General features: G+C 35.7%; 1 protein-coding gene across 12 annotated transcripts; it reads right to left on the bottom strand.

Moving 5' to 3' along the window:
- Positions 1-2,585: 2,585 nt before the first annotated feature.
- LOC104608112 (dihydrolipoyllysine-residue acetyltransferase component 3 of pyruvate dehydrogenase complex, mitochondrial-like) lies at positions 2,586-7,813 on the bottom strand. Of its 12 annotated transcripts, XM_088891092.1 has the most exons (8): positions 7,553-7,812; positions 7,415-7,454; positions 4,430-4,533; positions 4,243-4,328; positions 3,721-3,800; positions 3,532-3,590; positions 3,296-3,389; positions 2,586-3,101 (listed from the first exon to the last, which is right to left on the bottom strand). In XM_088891092.1, the coding sequence occupies exons 1-4, from the start codon at positions 7,652-7,654 to the stop codon at positions 4,278-4,280; spliced, it is 297 nt and encodes a 98-aa protein (XP_088747218.1). In that variant the 5' UTR covers positions 7,655-7,812; the 3' UTR covers positions 2,586-3,101; positions 3,296-3,389; positions 3,532-3,590; positions 3,721-3,800; positions 4,243-4,277. The 12 variants fall into 12 exon arrangements, 5 of the variants coding, with proteins under 5 accessions (XP_088747218.1, XP_088747221.1, XP_088747219.1 ...); XR_016078344.1 differs by having other exon boundaries at positions 3,296-3,381; positions 4,430-7,454; positions 7,553-7,813; XR_016078343.1 differs by lacking the exons at positions 3,532-3,590; positions 3,721-3,800 and adding an exon at positions 5,221-5,332 and having other exon boundaries at positions 7,553-7,809.
- Positions 7,814-20,766: the final 12,953 nt, after the last annotated feature.

Here is a 20,766-nt window from a genome sequence, read left to right as displayed (position 1 = left end):
ATTTCCTACACGGAGAGAGCACCCCTATCCTTTATATACCCAAAGTAAGCGCAAACAAGCATTGTTCCAAGGGCAATATGAATCCATAATGCATAGAATCGTTTCATCGCACCCAACTTATTTGCTTCGTTGCGCCCAACTTATAAGCTCATAAAAGAAACTTGCAACATTCTCGCTTCAAAGTGCTATAAAACCCTAACAAAGTTGAAGTTTATGTTTAATTCCGTTTATAAGTAGAGTTGAAATCAGCCCCTCACAAGATAGTTTCCCAGAACCTCACAGCACATCCCCTTGAGAATATCTCCTGATGATGCCTCATCATTTCTATTACTTATCGTCGGAAAATGTTCTTAATATAGGACGGGAATGTGCTGTGGGAAACTATCTTGTGGGGGACTGATTTGAACTCTTACAAGTAACCAAAGTTAGTTGGTTACTTGTAAGAGGATGACAATGCATAAGTACGTAGACCCAGCTGACTCGAGGTAAACCTGGGTCAGACCTTTCATTTTCAAACTAATTAATTAAAAGTTTGAGTATTGAATATTCTAGAATATTAATTAAACATGTGCATTAAATAAATAGGGAAACATTCCAGAATAAGGGCAAAATGAAAAATATGAAGAAATTTCTGGTATTTATTTCACCCAAAATCTATAAATGAGGATTTCATATCCATTTTAAGAGGAATTTAACCCATTACCCATCTCTTGACCTAAGACCCATTTTTCAGACCCGTGAGTGAGAGGGAACCAACTTTTCTCTCTCCTCCTCTTTCTCTTCTTTCTCACATCCCTCTCTACTTGTAGACCACCACCATTCCTCGGACCTTTGGAGCTGACTATTGGTGTTGAGTCCACAGGTTTTATAGGAGGAATCAGGATATTCCAATGTTGAATAGGTAGTCTGAGAAGTGTGGCACCCCAGGGTTATCAATGTGTCTAGTCTATTTGATTAGACATAATCCTAAAATGTAGTGCAAGGGCTAAATTAGTAGAAACACATCACCACTTGCTACCATTGGCCCTATAACACAGGAGATTGAGTCAATTGTCATTACATCTTAGACCGTCCAAATAAAGAAACCAATCAAGTCTGTACCAATAGAGGAGATTGAGAATATTAGTGAAAAGAGAAAAGAAAAAGAAGATATTGCAAACCAAAAATGCCAAAGTGAGAATCTTCTTTCATTTTGGAGGTAGGGGTGCCAATGGTATTCGAAAATCTGATTTTGAATTCGAGATTCGACATAATCGAATTGAATTCGGATAATTTGAATATTTAATCGGTCGAATTCAAATATGACCTAATTCGATTCGATAAATATCCGAATTCGACCAATTATTTAATTTTTATATATAAAATTTTTAAATGTTTTATATAATTTATATATAATAATTAAATTATATAAATAATTTATATATTTATATATTTTATATAAATAAAATATTTATTTTATATATTTATTAATTACCTAAAATAATTAATTAGTCAAATTTGAATCGAATCGAATTGAATTGAATATTCAAATATTTAATTGGATTCGAATTCGAATATTAATTTTCAATATCCGTTAGATATCGAATCGAATTCAGATATCAAAATTTTTTAATCGGATTCGAATTCGGATATTACTTGATCCAATTCGAATTCGATCCATTTACACCCCAGAGGTCTCTCATTTTACCATTTTACTATTCTAAATGATTTTTAGATTTTTAGTACTTCTTTTGATGTGCCAAGGATTACTACTTATTAAGTAATTAAAGTAACTTTTATTTCTTTTCCTTCATATTATCACAAAATATTATTAATGGGTTTTTTGGCCGCTAATATATGATTAATGGTTTTAATTCTAGAAACAAAATAGTCATTGGAGACAACTTCGGTCACCCATCATCTCTTCCTACGTAACCCCTAACTCTAAACCCCCTGTCTCTACCCAATTTGGACCAATTGATGGTGTCTCAGTTGCTAGGATCTTTGACTCTTTGTAGTAGAGACTTGAGATCAAACCTTGTTGCCGTCGGTTGTATAGCTTTTATGAAGAAAAAAAAAGAATCTCTACTCAATTCTTGTTTTCCCTTCTATATGTTTATAATTAACTTTTGATCTGTAACTAAAGTTATATTTTCTTGGGCTAATATTAGCAACTACAAATTAAGAATAACTTATAAAAATAGTAAATTTTAATAAACAATAAAAACATCTAATAATAAATAACGAATTATGAAACTAATAAAAAATAATAATTCACAAATTAAAAAATGAAGGTTCTTTTGAATTCCGTTTAAAAATAACTATTATTAACAATAAATAAAAATTAAATTATAAAACATAAAAAATTACTAAAAATTATATACCATTTAAAATATAAAAAATCAATTAAATATAATAAAAAAGAATTATTTAATAAGGAATACCAATAGGAATTAAGGGTGTGTTTGGTTCATGGACAGGACCGGAATTGGAATCGGAATCAGAATTCCCAGGAATCAGAATCGGAATCACCTATTCCTGGATCTTGTTTGGTTCAGTCAAGAATCGAAATCAGATTCTGATTGTTACTGTTTGGTTCAACTATAAGCTGGAATCGGAATCAGCTAAAATTTCCAATTTTGCCCTTGTTAAAAAAACATCAAAACTACCGCTCATTACATATTTTTAATATATACACACATTGGCAACCTGCTAACAAGTGCATATATGGAGAAAATATGAAAAAAAAAATGAAAAGAAAAACACATAAACAAACAAAAATCACAAGAAAAAAATCATTCTCCACCATAAAAAATGAAAAGAAAAATACATAAACAAACAAAATCTCTGCAACTCTATAATAAACATCCCCAAGAATTGGTCCAACTTGAATCCATGCACTGTTATCTTCTATATCAACGTCAATAGATAAAAAATTTAGTAGGTCAACAATGATGAATGGAACAACAGATGCATATGAAAGTCCCTCGTAATCGTGGCCACCACTTCGGATACAAAGTTGCAGGCATGCTTTTCTAGAACAAATAACTGTTGCTTGGATATGAGACATATTGGTATAGGAGCCAATTGCAGGGATTAATTGCTTCCATTTATAATGGTCCCTATGAGATATAAGACATGTATTAATCGACTAGAAAAATTTTAGAGTTAGATAGTTTCAAACCCCATCTCAACTTAAAAAGGAAAAATTGATGTTTCATGTTTTTAATCTACTATATAATTATTGGATTAATGATTCATATATTTTGCAGAATTTTCAAAAAAAAAAAAAAGAAGAAATAAGGACTGAACTTACATAGTTCAAGATATGGTGCTGATGTGGTGTTACATAGTTCATGATAAGCTGGACACATAAGCTCCCTTGCACATACTTGGATGAACCTGCATAACTAGGTAAATGAAGTTGTATGTTAGAAAAAAGTTGGAATATAGCAGTCTTATTTGTTTGTGTTATGTGCAACTCCCTCCCTAGTTGATTCCAGTCTCAAGCATACAGAATTGAGTCATTGTGGATCAATGATCCTTTTGTACCTGAATCAATCAAGCGTTTGATTCCAACGATTCCTTTGACTCAACATTTGGATGAAGGCCTATTGATATCAACAATAGATCAAAGAAAACATTTAGCCAAACTCGATGGTTCCCCCAAAGATACATGGCCCCCTATTCAATAACTAGGATTTCTATATTTCTGTCAAGGGCATTAAGGCATTGGCAGACCTTGAAAACCGGATGAACAAGCAGTATCAATCAAGCGTTTGATTCCAACGATTCCTTTGACTCAACATTTGGATGAAGGCCTATTGATATCAGCAATAGATCAAAGAAAACATTTAGCCAAACTCGATGGTTCCCCCAAAGATATATGGCCCCCTATTCAATAACTAGGATTTCTATATTTCTGTTAAGGGCATTAAGGCATTGGCAGACCTTGAAAACCGGATGAACAAGCAGTTTATTCTATACACCTGGTACCCTACTTCTCTAATGGTGTGCCCTATGCACCCAAGTTCATCCTCACAGCTTGTACATTTTCCAATCAAAAAGCAAAGCTTAGTTTCATGCCTTGAATTATAGAGGCCAGCTCTGCTTGTATAGGTCCAGAAAATTGTAGAATGATCCCTCCATAAGTTGTACATGAAGATTACCATCACAAGCAATTCATACCATTTTCTTTTTCTTGTCAGAAACATTCATATCATAATTATTTTATATTTCAAGAAGTGGAAGATAACAACTTACTCCATAAGTTTGTCAACACATGTGTCCACTGTCAATTAGTAATGAGGAATAGTTTGTTTTGAAAGTAGCAAGCATGAAGCTGTGACCTGTCAAAAACAGGGTAAAAGAGATGATACAGTTTCCATTTCACCATGTTAGGTCTCTGTATTCCTATTAACATATGCAATAAATAAGCTGAGGTGATTACTTTTCTTATCTGAGAGTGTGGAAGGTCAGTGTAGTCCATTGTTTCTGCTACTGTTGTGTCCTTGGTCTTGGAGACTAGAACTGAAAAATCCTTTCCGCTAGAAGCTACAATATAGGACAGAACTAGTAGGAAAGTTACAGGATCCAACTGATATGTAATCAGTCAGAAGAACTATTTTGAACAAGAGAACAATAAAAAGAGAGACATCAGAGTCCAATAAATGATACAGACCTACATATAAGCAACATGTCAGAAGAAAAACAGCCTTTTGAGAAGAAAGGACTGTTTAGAAAGTTGCACAAATTCAAAAGAAAGTAGCAGAAATCAGATTTCGTGAGGAGAGAAGAAGAAGAAGAAGGTTGTGGCAACTAGGGTTCAGAGAGAGATTTTCAAACATAATCTCCTCTCTTACTCCCTTAATTCTAATTCATTAAGTTAAACTTTAGTAATTTACAGAGAGGCCCCTAGTTGGGCAGAAAATTAAAAAACATAACATAAGAAAGAATAAAGCCCAGATTAAGGCCCATTACAGCAAAGAACATAAAAGATAAAAAAAAAAAAAGATAAACAGCCTATGGGCCATTCGGCCCATCTTCTCTACAATGTCCATTTAAAGTCAAAAGATATTAACTTTCACTGAATGCCAATAATGTGAACTACATGAAAACATTGGTAAATGGTAAATGCACTCTAGGTGATACTTGATTACCCTGTAATGGTAAATGCACTTACTTTCTAATGAATAAAAAAGAAGCTAGGTTTCAATTGGCAAAGAAGGTACAAGTTCCTACCTGTGAATACAAGGAAATGTGAAACCTTCTGGCTTCCTCTAGCTACAACATCTCATCTTTAATTGTAGTAGCATTTTTTATTAATTCAGTTGCACCAATAATATGAAGAAACCTGATAAGAAATATGGCACAAACATTTATACAAAAATTGAATCAAAATTTAAGTATGTTTCCATTGACACCTGTCAATTTGTGAGGTTCTTTCAATTAAAGGACCCATTGGCGGAAAGTAAAACCATACAGGTGGAAGTGGAGAAAATGTAAAAGACTGGAATTTGAACCAAGCACTGAGGTGCCTCTCAAGAGAGGAAGAGCCTAACTTGGTTTTCTATTAGAAATGCTATATCCTGAAAACTACATTCACTCATTTTGATCTAATGTTTTTTGAGTGTCTCTTATATCAACTATGTTGATTTACTGAAAAAAAAATTTAAATAATGTTGATTATTGTCTTTAGACATGTGCATATATGAGAATTTTGGTAGAGGGAAGGAAGCAATCTAGATAAGCCCTGCTAAGCCAAGTAAACTCAAGTTTCAGGTAAAATCACTATAACCACTACAAGCTGATTTGATTTGGTTTTGATTTAGGTTGAAGCCTTGGAACCGGAGCTGGTTAGTTAGGATTGGGTTGGTCTAGAGAATTGGTCAGAAAAAACCAAGGCTCAAGAGCAATTGTTCCAAAAATTTGTGGCTTGTGATGCCTAATCATGATTGTCATGACAACTTTAAAATTTGCATCCCTTCCTACTTGATACAAAATTTGAATTTCTACCCTTTGTCCTGCCCCTCCATTTTTGCCACTTCAGATAAAGTTGAGAGAAATCCCAATGCCAAGAAAGCAATATAAGCCTTGGCAGAAATGTCTGAAAACATGGAAACTCTTTCATCCAAGTAGTCAACCCACCACACTGTAGATTAAAAACACAGGCCCTCAAATGAAAATTTATAGCAAATAAGGTGATCCATCACATCAAAGCAGCATGGCCACAATAATGGGAAATCATGAGTATGTCTAGATCTTTGATGGCACAAATGCTCTTCGTATATTCAATGTCAACACCTGAATCTGCAAACACTAGTTCTAAGGATCCTACCATCCTTAGAAAATATTGGAGAGGCACAAATGAAATAGATCACCTTTGTTGGTTGAAGGCCCAATTAACTTCTGTGATCTGAACTAAAGGCTTATTTGGGCTTTAATGCATGCAAAGAAACATATCACTCAAATACTCACTATCTGTAATTTGACCCAACTCCCAAGTTGTTGGTTTGTGGTAAGAATCAACTATTCTATTGGTTGTATCAATTTCAACCTTGTTGATGGATGTAATAACTACTAACAAATTTTGAAAGAATGTTATAATGCTGGGATTTGGAGTGGAGTTTGGGTTTTGCTTTCAAATGGTTGCTATAATTGGTTGTTGGTGTGTGCTGATCTAAAGAGTGGAGGTGCAATTGGGTGGTAATGGATTTTTTTTTTCTTTTTTCTTTTCTCGTTCTTTTTTATATTTCTCACAGATGATTGCTAGTCATCTTTCTTGTCATTCTCACTAGTACCTTCTAACAATTCTTTAGGGTTGGCAACATAAGACTACTGACTTTGCTTGGATTTCAAACTCCAAATCAGCACTTATATGATTTGGCAGAATTTTTTCATCCAACACCCAATTTGACATGATCCCCTCCGATCTGTGCTTGCCTGCCATTGGCAATGCACAGCATGAGCATAGTCTAAAAGGTCCTAATTTCTTTTTCTTTGTTTTTTTTCTTTGACATTTTCTCTGAAGAAAGCCCATTACTGGACTCTAGTACATGAGATTTTGTTTATGAAACTTTTGCTATTGTTTCTGATTTGTTGATTTCAAACTCTTGCTTTCTATTGTCACTATTCATGTTTAATCAGACTTCTATCTAATTTGAAATTATATTAGAATGTTATTGTACTTTAATAAACTTGATAGAGATCTTTCAGACTTATTAGCTACAAAGATAGAGCTAAATCGGGCAAACAACAAAATAAACATAGAAAAATTCAAACACCATACAAAACTAACAACCAAATAACTCTACTCACATAAGGATGCATTCCAAACTGAAATTGGGAAAAAAATTAAAGCACATTTAAATATTTGAAAGAAGAGATGCTAAATTTAACATGCATTTCATACAAAGGAAAATCGAGGAAAGCATACCTTGTTGCGGTTTGGTCTGGCCTGGTCTACAGCGGAAAAACTAGAGAGGAATGAAAAAATAAAGTGAGGGAGAGAAGGAGAGGAGGAGGAGGAAGAAGAATAGGAAAGAGGAGAGAAAAAAAATTAACGGTGATTTACCTCGTCGTCATTTTCGCCGGAGTTTCGATTCAGATCAGTACTTCGAACTTTTGCTGGAGGAGGGAGCGACAAAAGGATGAGAAAGTTGGATTTTTTTGTCATTTTGGTTTTTTTATATTAGATAGCGGGAATGGGATTCTGATTCCGGGGGGTGGGTCGGGAATGGCCATTCCCTCAAATGGGGGATTGCCATTCCGCCCGAAATGGGAATGGAATTTCGATTCCACTCAATCAAACGTTCGGAGGTCCATTCTGGACCCTTTTGATAATTAACGGAAGAGGATACACAAGACGGGGGTAGCACGTCACCACAAGTCAGAAAGCTGAAGGACCATGGCATGTTAGAAAATTCCATTTAAAAATTCAAGGATAAATTTCTTAAACTATCCTTATTGTTTAGTTAATTGACTAATTCTACCCTTAGTACTGTTTACATATTATCTTAAATTATCTTTAAGTTTTTTGATAATTGGCTAAATCCTCTCCTATCATTAATTTTTCATCACATTTTTCAAAAATTCCTAAAATACCCTTCCATTTTAAAAATCAAAAGGTAAAGGTGGAGGAATGAGGGGTCGAAAAGTAGTGACTACCCACACGACGACAACTCATAGATGTATTAGAAGCATCCATTTTCTTGAGTTCCAGTCATTCAAGAGAGATGTCAGCCATGGTTTCAGTGGCTCTACCCCTGCCTAGCTGCAACAAGGACCAACCCATCTCTCGTCTCTTATCTTCTCCCTTGCTTTCTCTCTCTATCCACTCTGTCGATGAGGATCAAAACGTGGTGGATATGATCTCCCCCTTTCAGAAGACAACCACCATCACTTTCATCCACCCTCCTATTCAGCATCCAGTCCACCCCTCCAATGACTCAAGATAGAGGATTGACAATAAGAATGGCAACGGGGCAGGGGCAGGGGCAGGGGCGGGGGCGGGGGCGGGGAGCCTTTCCCCATCTCCATCCCCGCAAACATATTCAAATGGGACAAGGTTGTTCCCATCCCTGTGGGGATTCTCATTCCCCATGATTTTTTATAATGTTAATCATTTTATTTTAAAAATAATTAAAATTTATAATCTTATTAGAAAAGATTCAAATATATTCAACCATGTTTTTAAAAATATTAATTTATAGATGCATGTGTACATATATACAGATATAATGTATACATACTTATATACATATATATTAGTGGGAATCCCATGGGGTGGAGATCGGGGTCCCCGCGGGGCAGGGAGTGCTCTCCCCGTCCCCACCCTGTCCCGCTAAAGAGGATAAAATTTTCCCATTTCCGTCCCTGCGGGGAAAAATCATCCCTGAATGAGGCGGATCCCCACGTGAATCATGGAGAAAATTGCCATCCCTAATTGACAACGTTCCGATTTACACCTCCGATTAAGCAACACTCCTTCAATTTCTTTTTCTTTTTTCTTTTCAGATTTTTCAGGAACAGGGACAGGCTACAGACTGCTGATTATCACTAGAACTAAAAATGATTTATGAACACTGAAAGTCTTGGATCTGTGTGTTAGACATTTGTTTTCATAAACTAAACAACAAAAGCAATAGAAACTCCGGACGTGATTTTGACTTTGCAAAGCATTATACTTTAGAAGTTCGAACAATCAATCAGTACAACTGTTAAGAAAATCAGAGTGGCGTCCAATAAAATTCCAAAAATGAACAACTGGAAATCTATCCTATAAACCCAAATTCAGTGAGTGCCCAAAAAAAAATAGAAAAGATTAAGCTGGAAAACATAAGCAGATCCTTATAAGAATAACAGATAACAATAAGATATAATCTGAACTCCTAAAGTCAACAAACTAGAATTTTTTCAAGAAATGTAGCAAAGAAGATTGGCCAAATCTCTATGAAAGCAACCATTGCTGACCGAACAGTTGGTTTCAAAAGCGGGAACCAAAGCAACTACAAATAGAAATCCAGGCACAGATCGTTATCCTAACTCCAAAGGGAAATATAGGAAAAGAGTACTCTGATTCTGATCAGAGAGGCTCTTGAGTTGTAAAATAGGATTCGTTCTACTCATTCTGAAGAAAAAAGGATGCATTGATAGAGAAATTCTAGGGTTCGAACGAAAATGCAAATAAGAGGGAGTTTGCTGAACTGGATCGGGTTCAACGGGAATTTGTTGCAACAGTGGGAGTAAGGTGGTGGTTCAATGGTGACACAGGATAAACAGGGGTTGAGGAGGGAGAAAATGCGAGAAGGAGAAGATCAACACTGCTAATAGTTGCAGCGGCAGCGACGGAATATGGAAATGAAGAACTTGGCTTGCCACTACTGAAAGGAAGAAGATGGAGAAGAAGAGAGAGAGAGGGCGAGGAACAAGATGGTGCCGGTTCGTATTGGGAGGATGCATACCACCATTGTTGTTACTTTTGAGGTTTGAATTAATCACTGAAAATTTTCGTGAAAGTAATGTGTAAAATAGTCTTTTTCATCTTTGGGGTTAACGGATTGACTAGGAGGAGGATTTAGTCAATAGGTAGAGTTAGTCAATTAGCTAAATAGTAAAGATAGTTTAAGAAATCTGTCTAAAATTTATTAAGAGAAGAATAAATAATACAAAACGACAAATAATAAAACTAAAGTAATAAAATTTAATTTCCATGTAAAAATTGTTAACATATTTTATTCAAAATAAATTACTGTTTTTCTTTTTAATTTTTACAATAATAATTGTTAAAATTAATTACAATAATATTATACTTTATAATAACAAATTCTAACATTATTAAAAACTTTAAACAGTAATTTTGCATAATATGATAACTTAAATTACGCAATGAGCTAGGGTTAATAAGAGTTGGACTTCACCCTACCAAGGCCCCTTATTTTGCCACATCATTACCTTGCCTTCCATTTGCTAAAAAATTTCCAAACCTTAAACGTATGGGAAATGAAAACTTCCAAAACTAGTTTCCTTCTTCCTTTCCAAAATCTAATTTCTTTCCATCACTCCCTTTTTCTCTTCCTTTGTATCACCGTTCTTACCATTATCATTTCCCCATTTCTTCTCCCAAACAAACTTTTTCTTCCTTGGTTCCTCTGCTCATTGTTGTTTAAGGCTAAAAGAGATAATCTTCAACGGTGGTATCAGTTTATAGGTAGACTTTTTTTTTTTTTCATTCTCTGTTCAATATTGGTTGTTGCAAATCAAGAAGACGTACGATTTATTTTTTCTATCTGGAATCTAGATAATCTTCGTCGATCACTAGTTTTCCAATCTGTTTCAATAAAAGTTTAGCTGGTTTTTTGCTGGAAAACAGTCGCTGGAACACTCACTGGTGTCGGTACGGTTGTGGAACACCTGCATTTTGATGCAGTAGAAGAGGGGCTAACAGCTATTGTATTCGCTGAATCCGGATTTTATAAACGAACCGGAAACAGAACCGGCCAGGGGACCGGTTTCCTGTTAAGCGGTTCAACCATCTGGCTCAAACGGTTCGACCTGTGATGTTATAAATAAATTAAACTAAAAAATATTATAAAATTAAATAAAAACAGAAAAAATACAGGAAAAAAAAACAAATAAATAAAATTATCTAAATACAAAAATAACAAAATATATAACAAATAGAAAATAAAAAATACCGAATTTTCTACTCTGTTCTCCCTTCTTCTTCTTCTTCTTCACTGTGATAAAGAGTAGAGCCGACAGTCTCTATTCTAAAGATGGAAAAAGTTAAAAAACAATAAAATTAATAAATTAATAAAATAAAAGAAAGAGTATGAGGGAGAATGAGAATGAGAACAAGAATCAGGGAAAATAAATGGAGAGATGGTAAGGGGAGGAGTAGCGACACTATTTTCAATGCTCGCAAAGTAGAGTAGATGTGCTCCTTGGAAAACAAAAGCAATAGTTTTGAGAGAACTCATGTAAAATCGCCGGCCACCGCTGCTCTTGTTTCTCCTTGTTGCTGATGACAAGAAGAAGCAAATCCGTCGCTGCTCCTTGTTGCTCACCGTTATAGATGAAGCTCTTTTGAGGAAGGAAATCTAGACGACAGTCGCCGGTCATCGTGATTCACCTTTGATCGACATCGGTCGTGGCTACCGCGGGTCGTTGGTTGTGCCGTCAGAGTATGAGAAGGAAGGTTGGAACTTGGAAGGGTTAGAAGTTAAAATGAACTTTTGTTCTAACCCTAACTCGTAAAGGAGAATCTAGGATGTTAATGGATTTTTTTTTTAATCGGACAAAAATAAATTTTGCCTACCCGCGAACCACTGCCTAGGTTGAATGGTTTAGTGGTTTGATCGCCCGAGTCAGCGGTTTTTTTACTTTTTCAATGGTTATTACTAAATAATGGTTTATAGTATAACTGGACCCAGGGGGCTGAACAGTTACTGGTTTTTCTGGTCTGACTGCCCAATCCGGTCCAGTTTTGAAAACTATGTTCTACATAGTATTATGAACAGAAAGATGTTCCCAATGCATGGAGGTAGTGTGTTATAGGTAGACATGGGCAGGAGATCCGGAGACATAATTGCTACTCTAAGTGAACACTATAGTTGTTAATAGGTTAAGAAGAGTTCTCATGTCTGATCCAACCCACATACGACCCAAACTCATGGAACCAATTACTAAATATGACCTTATTTTGGCAATTTTGCAAATTACCAAAACAAGTCAATAAATTATTAGAAAATTAAATGTAATTACCTTTCACAAATTAATGTTAAATTACTATTAAATAGTTATTGGAAAATAACTCTTAAGTAATTTTGGTAAATAGAAATTATTAGTAATTATTAATTTATTAATTTACAATAAAAATTTAATAATTCTCATAATTAATTATTGGCTATCCACATTTGTTTTTGGTAATTATTAAATTGGAAAATTATTGGACAATGTTAACTATATTTATAACTTCTATAACTATTTAGAAAATTTAATATTTTTTGAAAATTTTAATAATTTCCATAATTAATCATTGGTAACTAACATTGGTTTTTGATAATTATTAAATTAGAAAATTATAGTAGAATTTTAATATTGATAATTTAAATTTGGTAGTTATTAATAATTTCCATAGTTATTGGTAATCTACGTTGGTTTTTGGTAATTATTGGGAAATTTGAATTTAGTGACTTCCATAAACTAATTTCAATTTTTTAACAATTTAATTTACTGAAAGTTAATTTAATAAAAGTCAAATTTACAGAAAAATTTTGATATTTTTATTAATAAATTATTCATAATTTCAGATTTTTTTAAATTGATTTATTAATATCAATAATTACAGAAAAATAAACAATTATTGAAAATATTAATAACTACTAAAAATTTCAATAGTTCAATAACTAATTATTATTATATTAAATTAATTAACTACTATTATTATTTGAAATTGATAATTATTACTTGACTTTTTCACTAAATTTAAAAAATTATTAAAATTAAAATCACAAATTGTTTTGACATTTTCAGTAATTTTGATATCAAATTATTTTGATATTTTTATAAATACATAAGCTTTTGAAAATTAGTTGACTCATATCAATAATTATTGAACAAACAATAATTAATGAAAAAATTAATAATTATTGATATTTACTAAATTTTTCTATATTTGAATATGAATTTATTCTATTATATTAAATTAATTATATATTATTGTCTGAAATAAATAATTATTACATGAAAATTTCAGTAATTTTCCGAAAATCATTTATTTTGAAAATTTTAGAAAATTAACCTTCCAACAATTTCCACTAAGTTTATGGTAATTCTAGAAAATTATTGTCTTTGAAAATTAATTTTGGTAATGAAAATTTATCTATTGATAGTTTTATACTAGGTTTTGGTAATTACTAATTGTTGAATTGATAATTTACATTTTGTAATTATTAATAATTTCCATAATTATTGGTAATTTACATTAGCTTTTGGTATTTAGTAATTTCCATAAACTAATTTTCATGTTTTTCCTAATTTAATTTTGTGGAAGTTTAAAAAAAAAACTATTTTACTGACAATTTTTTATATTTTCAGTAATTAATTATTCATAAGTTAGAATATTTTGGAAAATTAATTTATTATTATCAATAAATTTTGGAAAAGTTATTCATATCTATTTAGAAATTTATTCATAATTTTTTGAAAAGTAATTTATTCATATCAATTCACGTACCAAGGATTTTAAGATATTCAATTTTTTCTTTCTATTTTTTATTTTTCTATAAACAACAATAAATAGATATTTTTATTAATTTAGTTTTAAATATCCCCTACCAAATATCCAGATGATCCCCCCTAGTTGTGTAACCCCATGGAGCAACAACTTTTAAGCCTTCCCTATACTTTGTCCTTTACAAAAGAAAAAAAAAAAAAAACTCCCGTGACATCTTTCAGAGTATATCATTTAATAAAACTAATCAACTTTTCTGATTTTCCCGTGCATCACCCCACTAGTTCACTATTAAAACTAAACCCAATAAGAAATGAACACATTAACGATCTGTTTTGTTACTATATGACTAGGATTGATCATTTTCAGCCCCAACCTGGCCCAACCCAAAATTTCTAGGCTTGGCCTAGGTTTCATGACTACTTTGTTGGCCCAACCTAGGCCTGGGGTTAGGAATGGCAACAGGGTGGGGATCATATTCTCCATCCCCGACCCGATTCTGAAATTAACCCTCATTCTTGTCTCCGATCTCTGTCAAGGATAAAATTTGTCCTCCATTCTCGATTCTCGATAGGGATGGGTTCCTGTGGGGACCTGAATCCCCAAAATTTTTTTAAATAACAGTATTTTTTTTGAAAAATAAATTTACATAAAATAAATAAAAATTTTAAATATATATATAATCGGTGTCGTGGTGGGGTGGGAACCTCAATCCCCATCCCTGACCCGATGGAGTTGGAGAAGTCGGGTCCCCATCGGGGATGGGGAAAATTGTCATTCTTACCTGGGGTTGTGTTAGGCACAAAAATATTATATATAATATTTTATATTTCATAAAGTAAAAAAAAAAAGAATTTATGTACAAATAAGTGTTGCGTGGGTACCTATTTTGTTTTGCACATGGACACCTCATATTTTATATTATACTAGGAGAGACCCCTGCGATGCTCAGGCTGATGTTAAAAATACCCATGTTACATTCAAATTTGAATGGCATCCATTTATCTGAAATCAAATTTGAATTCGACCCAATTAAGGGTGACTCAAAATCAATCCATTTATTGGTTACATGCCCAATCCAACCCCATATAATCCGATTCCATATATTTACAGTTATATGCTTAAATATGATTAAACTTATATTGTATCCATTGAAGAAGTTGTTTTAAGGATGTTTAAATATGCTTAAATATTAACAAGTCATTATTTCAAGTTTGACAATTTTTTTTTTTGAATTTTGTCAATAATATATCATATTTTAAAAACTTTAATTTAATTTATCAATGCCATTCAATATCCGATATATTGGGATCTGAATTTGATTCGAATTTATTTTTCTCAATATTAGTATGATGGGTAAGATTTTAGTATTCAAATGTGAATACAAATAATCAAATTCGGATCTACCATATGTCCGATTCAATTCGATCCAGATGCAGCAGCTCTATTTACATGTAATAAGATAATATCAGAACCATGAAATCGTTTTGCTAACATTTTGGTTTTAGAGTGTTTCTTGTAGTTGTTATAGACTCTTCCCACTGTCCAAATTAAAATGAAAACATTGGATCTACCAAAGTGAATGTTATCCTAATCAATAGGTCCAGATCCTCTAATACATATTTACATTCACATATCAAAGGGTTGGAAGGTGACCTAAAGTAATCAGTTTTAGTTTGATCTTCTCCAACATTACTATGGTCAGTGTTTGGAATCGATGCCACTTTTTTTGAAAACTGGCAATCCGTTTTTTGGACTACACCTGTTGTTTGGTTGGACGTTATAGACCAATGCAGCACCATTTTCTCAAAAAACACCTTTTAGGAAACAACATTGTTTCAAGCATGGCCATGGGGTAATGTTTTAGAAGATGATTTCTCAATTAAAGTCCACATTGAGAATGCCAATGGGTTGAGTGGAACAGTAATTCCACATTGACCCAGCCCTTGGGTTAACTCTACATTATCCATAGAAAAAAGTGTGCATTCCTAAGGATGTGGGGTTCGTATTAATCTTTGTAATTCAATTTTTTAATTCAAATAAAAGAAATCAAAATAAATACTTTTAAATTAAAATTAAATATGATTTAATTGCTCAAAAAGAGAAATTACAATATTGGGTAATAGAAGCTCTTGTCGAACCAAGCTTTATTGGGTTTGCTCCAACTCAAAGTGTGGGAGCTCGGTTTCTTAGGGCTTGTAAAGCCCTACCCCCAGTTTGAAGTGATGTGAGCCTTGTAGGTCAAAGGCTTTTCGAGGTACAACGACCTCCCTTAGTATGAGGCCGCCTACTTTGAACCAACTGCCATACACCTAAGCGTTGTGGTACTTGACTCCTCTTTGCTAGTAAGTAGCCATAAGATCAATCTTTGGTCTTTTCCAAGAAGTTAGAGTTGGCCTAAAGTCCATCATTTGTAGCTTCAACATAATGCTCAGTTCGGAATGTGGAAGAATTGATCTCAACTGGGATAATCGCCCCCATGCTAAACATTAACTTGAAGGATGTTTCTCCCTTAGCCATTTTGGTGATGGTATAGGTGCTTAGATGACTCTTGAAAGTTCCATGACCCATCATTCCTTGGCTCACCCTAATTGTGCTTTAAGCCTGTGTAAGAAGCTCCAGTTTGTGACTTCAGTCTAATTGTTACTCTATGGATAGTGGATTTCTATGAATCATTGACTTATGGCGAGCTCCTTGTAGAAACCCTTGAAGTTCCCATCTATAAACTAGGTGCCACTATATGTGATGAGGGCCCGAGGAATGCTGAATCGGCACATAACCAACCTCTAGGGGAACCCCTGGGCATTCTTGCCAATGATGTGTCTGGGGCTTGGCTTTCATCCACTTTATATAGTAGTCAATGGCCACAACTAGGAACTTCTTCTAGGTAGTTATGTGTGGGAATGCCCTAAAGATGTCCTTCCTCCATTAAGCAAAGGGCCATGGATTAGTGATCAATGTTAAGGGGACCACTAGTTAATAAGGTATGTTTGAGTGTCTCTAACAGTGGTCACACTTTTTGTACTAATTGTGTCACATCTTGCTTCATGGTCAACAATAAATGCCCTTGTTAAAGTGTTTTGTGGGCTAATGCTCAGCCTTCCAAGTGATCACCATAGATCCCTTCATGGATCTCACTGAGTACGTAAGTTGTTTCATCAAAGTTGAGGCATTTTAAGTATATCAAGGTGTGTGATACCCTATAAAAGTCTTTAACCATGGGTCTGGGCTATATCAGTCTACACAGCCCCCATCTAATATAGTCTACCAAATTATCATCTGATAGTGTGGATCGATGGTAAGTCAATAGGTCATGATCTAGGGTCAATCTGGAGAATATTTAAATAAATCCTTGATAGGCCCATTGTACTATGTCTAGAGTTCATCTAAAAGGTCTAGGCCATCGATGGCAAGAGCTTCTCGGAAGGTTGCTTTCCCCTTTAAAGCTACAACATAGAACTTCTAAGCAGTTCACTAATCACCTCAGATGCTTCCCATGCCATGCTTAGTCATGAACTTCAATGCGGGGTGGTAGGTAGATACCCAAGCCTTGGGTGTATTCAACATCGGGCAACTATGGATGACATTTTATAGTAATGGAACCTTCACTACCAAAAAGTCTATGTAGAGTGTGATCTTCTAAGGTCCTTCAATTCCCCCAACACGAGCAGTAAAGTAATCCTCCCCTTTAGCCTCATGTTGTCACCAAAGAAATTGATTAGAGAGGTGTTGACTAGCTGTAGATACTCCCATCTGATCTTCATTCTCTAAAATGCCTCGTCGAAGATGATGTTAACCAAGCTACTTGTGTCAAAATGACTCGACACACTTCATAATTTGCAATGAGATTACTAGTGTGTCATTGTGGAGTGTTTGGACTTCGTCTAAATCATCCTTGGTGAATGTAATAGGAGTGTCCACCTTGAGCTTCTTTTGTGCCCAACCTTCAACCTAGTTCATCCGAGCATATGCCTTCTAGGTGGAGGAGCTTTTGCCCTATTGTTGTTCCCCCAGAGATAATCGTGATGACTCTAATAGGGGGATCTTAGTCACCAGATGCATCAATGTGGCCTTGGCTAGTCTTACATAAGTCTAAGTGGTTGGTGATGTACCTGCTTAGGTAACCTCATCGGATGAGGTTCTTCATATGATTTCAAAGGTCATTACAATCCTCTATTTCATGGTTGTAGTCCTGGTGAAATTTATAGTACTTGTCCTAGGAGCTCTTGTTTCTATGGAACTTCATCTTCTCAAGCCACTTGATGAAGCGTCGATCTTTGACTTGCATGATGATCTCAAGGTGCATTGAGGGTCATGAAGTTCTAGAAGGTCAATAGGGCACTCCTCGACCTATTGTCCTAGCGCCAATTCAACCTCTTTCTATCTCGCCCTGAAGTGGTGATTGTTAAACTCCTTATTCTTTTGGGCACATTTTTCTTTAGCCTCTCTTCGATTGGCCTATGCCTCCTCATCATCGATATACTTTTGAACCTTGGAAATGAGCTTGGGTATGTGTCATGGGGCCTTGTTCTCGAGAGAAAAATTGAAGTGGGAGGCTTGGAGCCCTACATCAAGGTGGTCACTACTACTGACTAATCCAAGTTCTATACTTGGATGGACTCAGCAATATTAATCCTTTCCAAGGACTCTAAAGGGACAAATTGTCTTGTTGCCTCAACTGCATAAGGTTGTGGTTGTTTTCCAATGACATCAGCTACTAATGAACTGAGCTAATAAGAGGTCCTCGAACTTGCTCATAGAGGCAATAGAGCAAGGCAGCGGTATGGAGAACTACTGAGTTGATCTCTTGAGTGTGGAAACAAACACCTTGCACATCAATGCATTTAAGGCCTCATGTGGGAGGATGATAGTTTTTAATCCCTTAAGGTGATCTACAAGGTCACTAGTGTTGTCATACTTCTCGAATTGCAATGTCTTGAATTTAATTGGGATGAGCACCTTCATGATATCTTATGTGTAGAGTGGCTCCTTTCTAATCTAAGTTCTTCCAGCTAGTGTGTAGCCATCAAGGTGGTTCTTCTCAAGCCCATTCAAGCGCTCATGCATGTCTTAGATCTCATTGTCCATGCCAACTTGCTTGCTCGACTTTGGGAATGGAGTACGCTTGTCCTTAACCAAGCTAGATTTGGCATGTGAATAGTGTTATCCTTGATGGTTTTGAGGCCCTAGACACTTCTCTCATTTTAGTTATACACTTGAATGTGGGACTCATCTCTATGCCCTTTGCAGTCCTAGACATGAGGATTGGCTAGAGGGGGCACATTGTTTGCAGGAGGTGCATTGACAGTATTAGGAACTCGAAGCATCATGCCATGTTATGTGGGAGGCTAAAGTGAGGCAATGAGGTCTTCAACATAATGACAAGGGGAGTTGAATTGCTCCTATATCACTGATTGGTTTTGGATCACAAGGTGGTGAAACACACCCTGTATGAGAGCCCTAGAGGGAGAGTAGTGTGTGAGCAATCAGGGACATTCTTCATTACTTACAGACAACGCCAATATGATACTATCTGAGTTGAAGTGGACAAGCAAAAGATGAAGTGTCCTGATAAGTTGGATGAGTTAAGTTGAGATCCAAAAACTTGGCGCACATAAAAGGTCAAAAGTCCCAAGGTGGTTTCCTAGGGAGGAGCACTCTAACACATAAGTCAGTGAAGGGAATGAATGGATTAGCTTGGTTGAGCTGTTTGGACAAGCTAGTTGATGCTGCTCGATCCTAGGCAGTGCAAGAACCGAGGTCACAGTCAAATAGTCCTTGCTAGTTGGGTAGAGCCGAGGTGGAAGGACGAAGCTGTGCAATGAGATCTGTGAGCAAGAAACATGTCAGAGGCCTGAGGAGTTAATCCCAGGTAGGTACTCCGACGCTCAAGTTAGTAGAAGGCAATAGGTAGTCGGGCCGAGCAGGGTAACAACATGAGAGTCAGAAGTTAGATCCCTTACCTTAAGCGAGAGGTACCTTTTTATAGCCAGAGATCCGTGTCCTGGATGGATGAGGTTTCTGTGGTTACCGGGATGAGGTTAACTACCGAGGTCTTCAGGATAAGACCTAATCCCCAATGGGGCTGTTCCTATCCTATGTCCTATTTCGGTTGCGTTTATCCATATGGTGTGGTGTCGACGTGGCTGGATGGATAAGGCATGACGTAGTGCTGTCGTAGCCAAGGTGATAAGGCGGGTTGCAAAGCTATCGTGGCGCTGGCGTGGCTGAGGTGATAGGGTAGCCACATAGGTGCCATGTGGCATCCAGAGCCAGCTCATCCATAACCCAAACACCACTCCCCTAGTTCTAAAGTCAAGGAGTGAAGTGTTCGACCAAGGTGTAGTGCGAAAGAGTGCTTCGGTCATCGACTGAGGAACTTGACGTTGGGCTTTGGAATCTGAACTTGGTTGATGCTTGACTATGCAGTGCCATGGAAGTGATCGTCGGATTTCGACTGAGGAACTTAACGTTGAAATTTAGAACCCAAACACCACTCCCCCAGTTCCAAAGTCTAGGAAAGGAATGCTCAGCCATGGTGTTGCGTGGAAAAGCTATTTGATCCCTGGCCGAGGAATGTGAAGTTGCTTCTAGTTGAGCGCATTGATGGGGTTGAAGGACCTAGGTCAGATCAGTTTTCTAGGTTGAACCAACCCGGTCGACGTTCGTACCATCTCCGAAACGGGTAGTCAGAGAGCAGTGCCTGATATGGGTCATTGATCTACTTTGGTTTGGATCCTTGAGTGCCTATAAAAGCGGGGAAAGTAATGTGCCCTTTGTCATTTGTGAAGGGAATGCTCTCAAAGCTTGGCGAGAGGTAGTCTTCGACTGCTTGGTGATTGCTTCAGTTCTACGATTTTAACCTTCGATGTCTAGTAAGATGTCTTCCTCATTTGCTGAGGTTTCTCAATCTTCTTCCTCTTCTTTGGCTTCATCTACTTCCATTTCTAGTTCTGGGTCTAAGTTGGGGTCTCTTATTGAGACTGCTGTGCTCGTTATTCTTGAGGCTGGTGGCCTAGGGGCCGAGGCCGAAGACGTTGTGGGAGTCCGTC

The sequence above is a fragment of the Nelumbo nucifera genome, chromosome 7 (assembly GCF_055504915.1).
Source record: "Nelumbo nucifera cultivar China Antique chromosome 7, China Antique-T2T, whole genome shotgun sequence".
Classification (NCBI taxonomy): Eukaryota; Viridiplantae; Streptophyta; class Magnoliopsida; order Proteales; family Nelumbonaceae; genus Nelumbo; species Nelumbo nucifera.
This window is presented reverse-complemented; position numbering and strand designations above follow the sequence as displayed.

What these genes read in the sequence shown, in the direction of transcription:
- LOC104608112 (XM_088891095.1), bottom strand. Translation starts at nt 7,654, where the DNA reads ATGACAAAAAAATCCAACTTTCTCATCCTTTTGTCGCTCCCTCCTCCA. An exon ending in CCGGCGAAAATGACGACGAG is followed by an intron (nt 7,455 to 7,552) that starts GTAAATCACCGT and finishes ATTCCTCTCTAG; the next exon opens with TTTTTCCGCTGTAGACCAGG. An exon ending in CCAGACCAAACCGCAACAAG is followed by an intron (nt 4,534 to 7,414) that starts GTATGCTTTCCT and finishes CCTATATTGTAG; the next exon opens with CTTCTAGCGGAAAGGATTTT.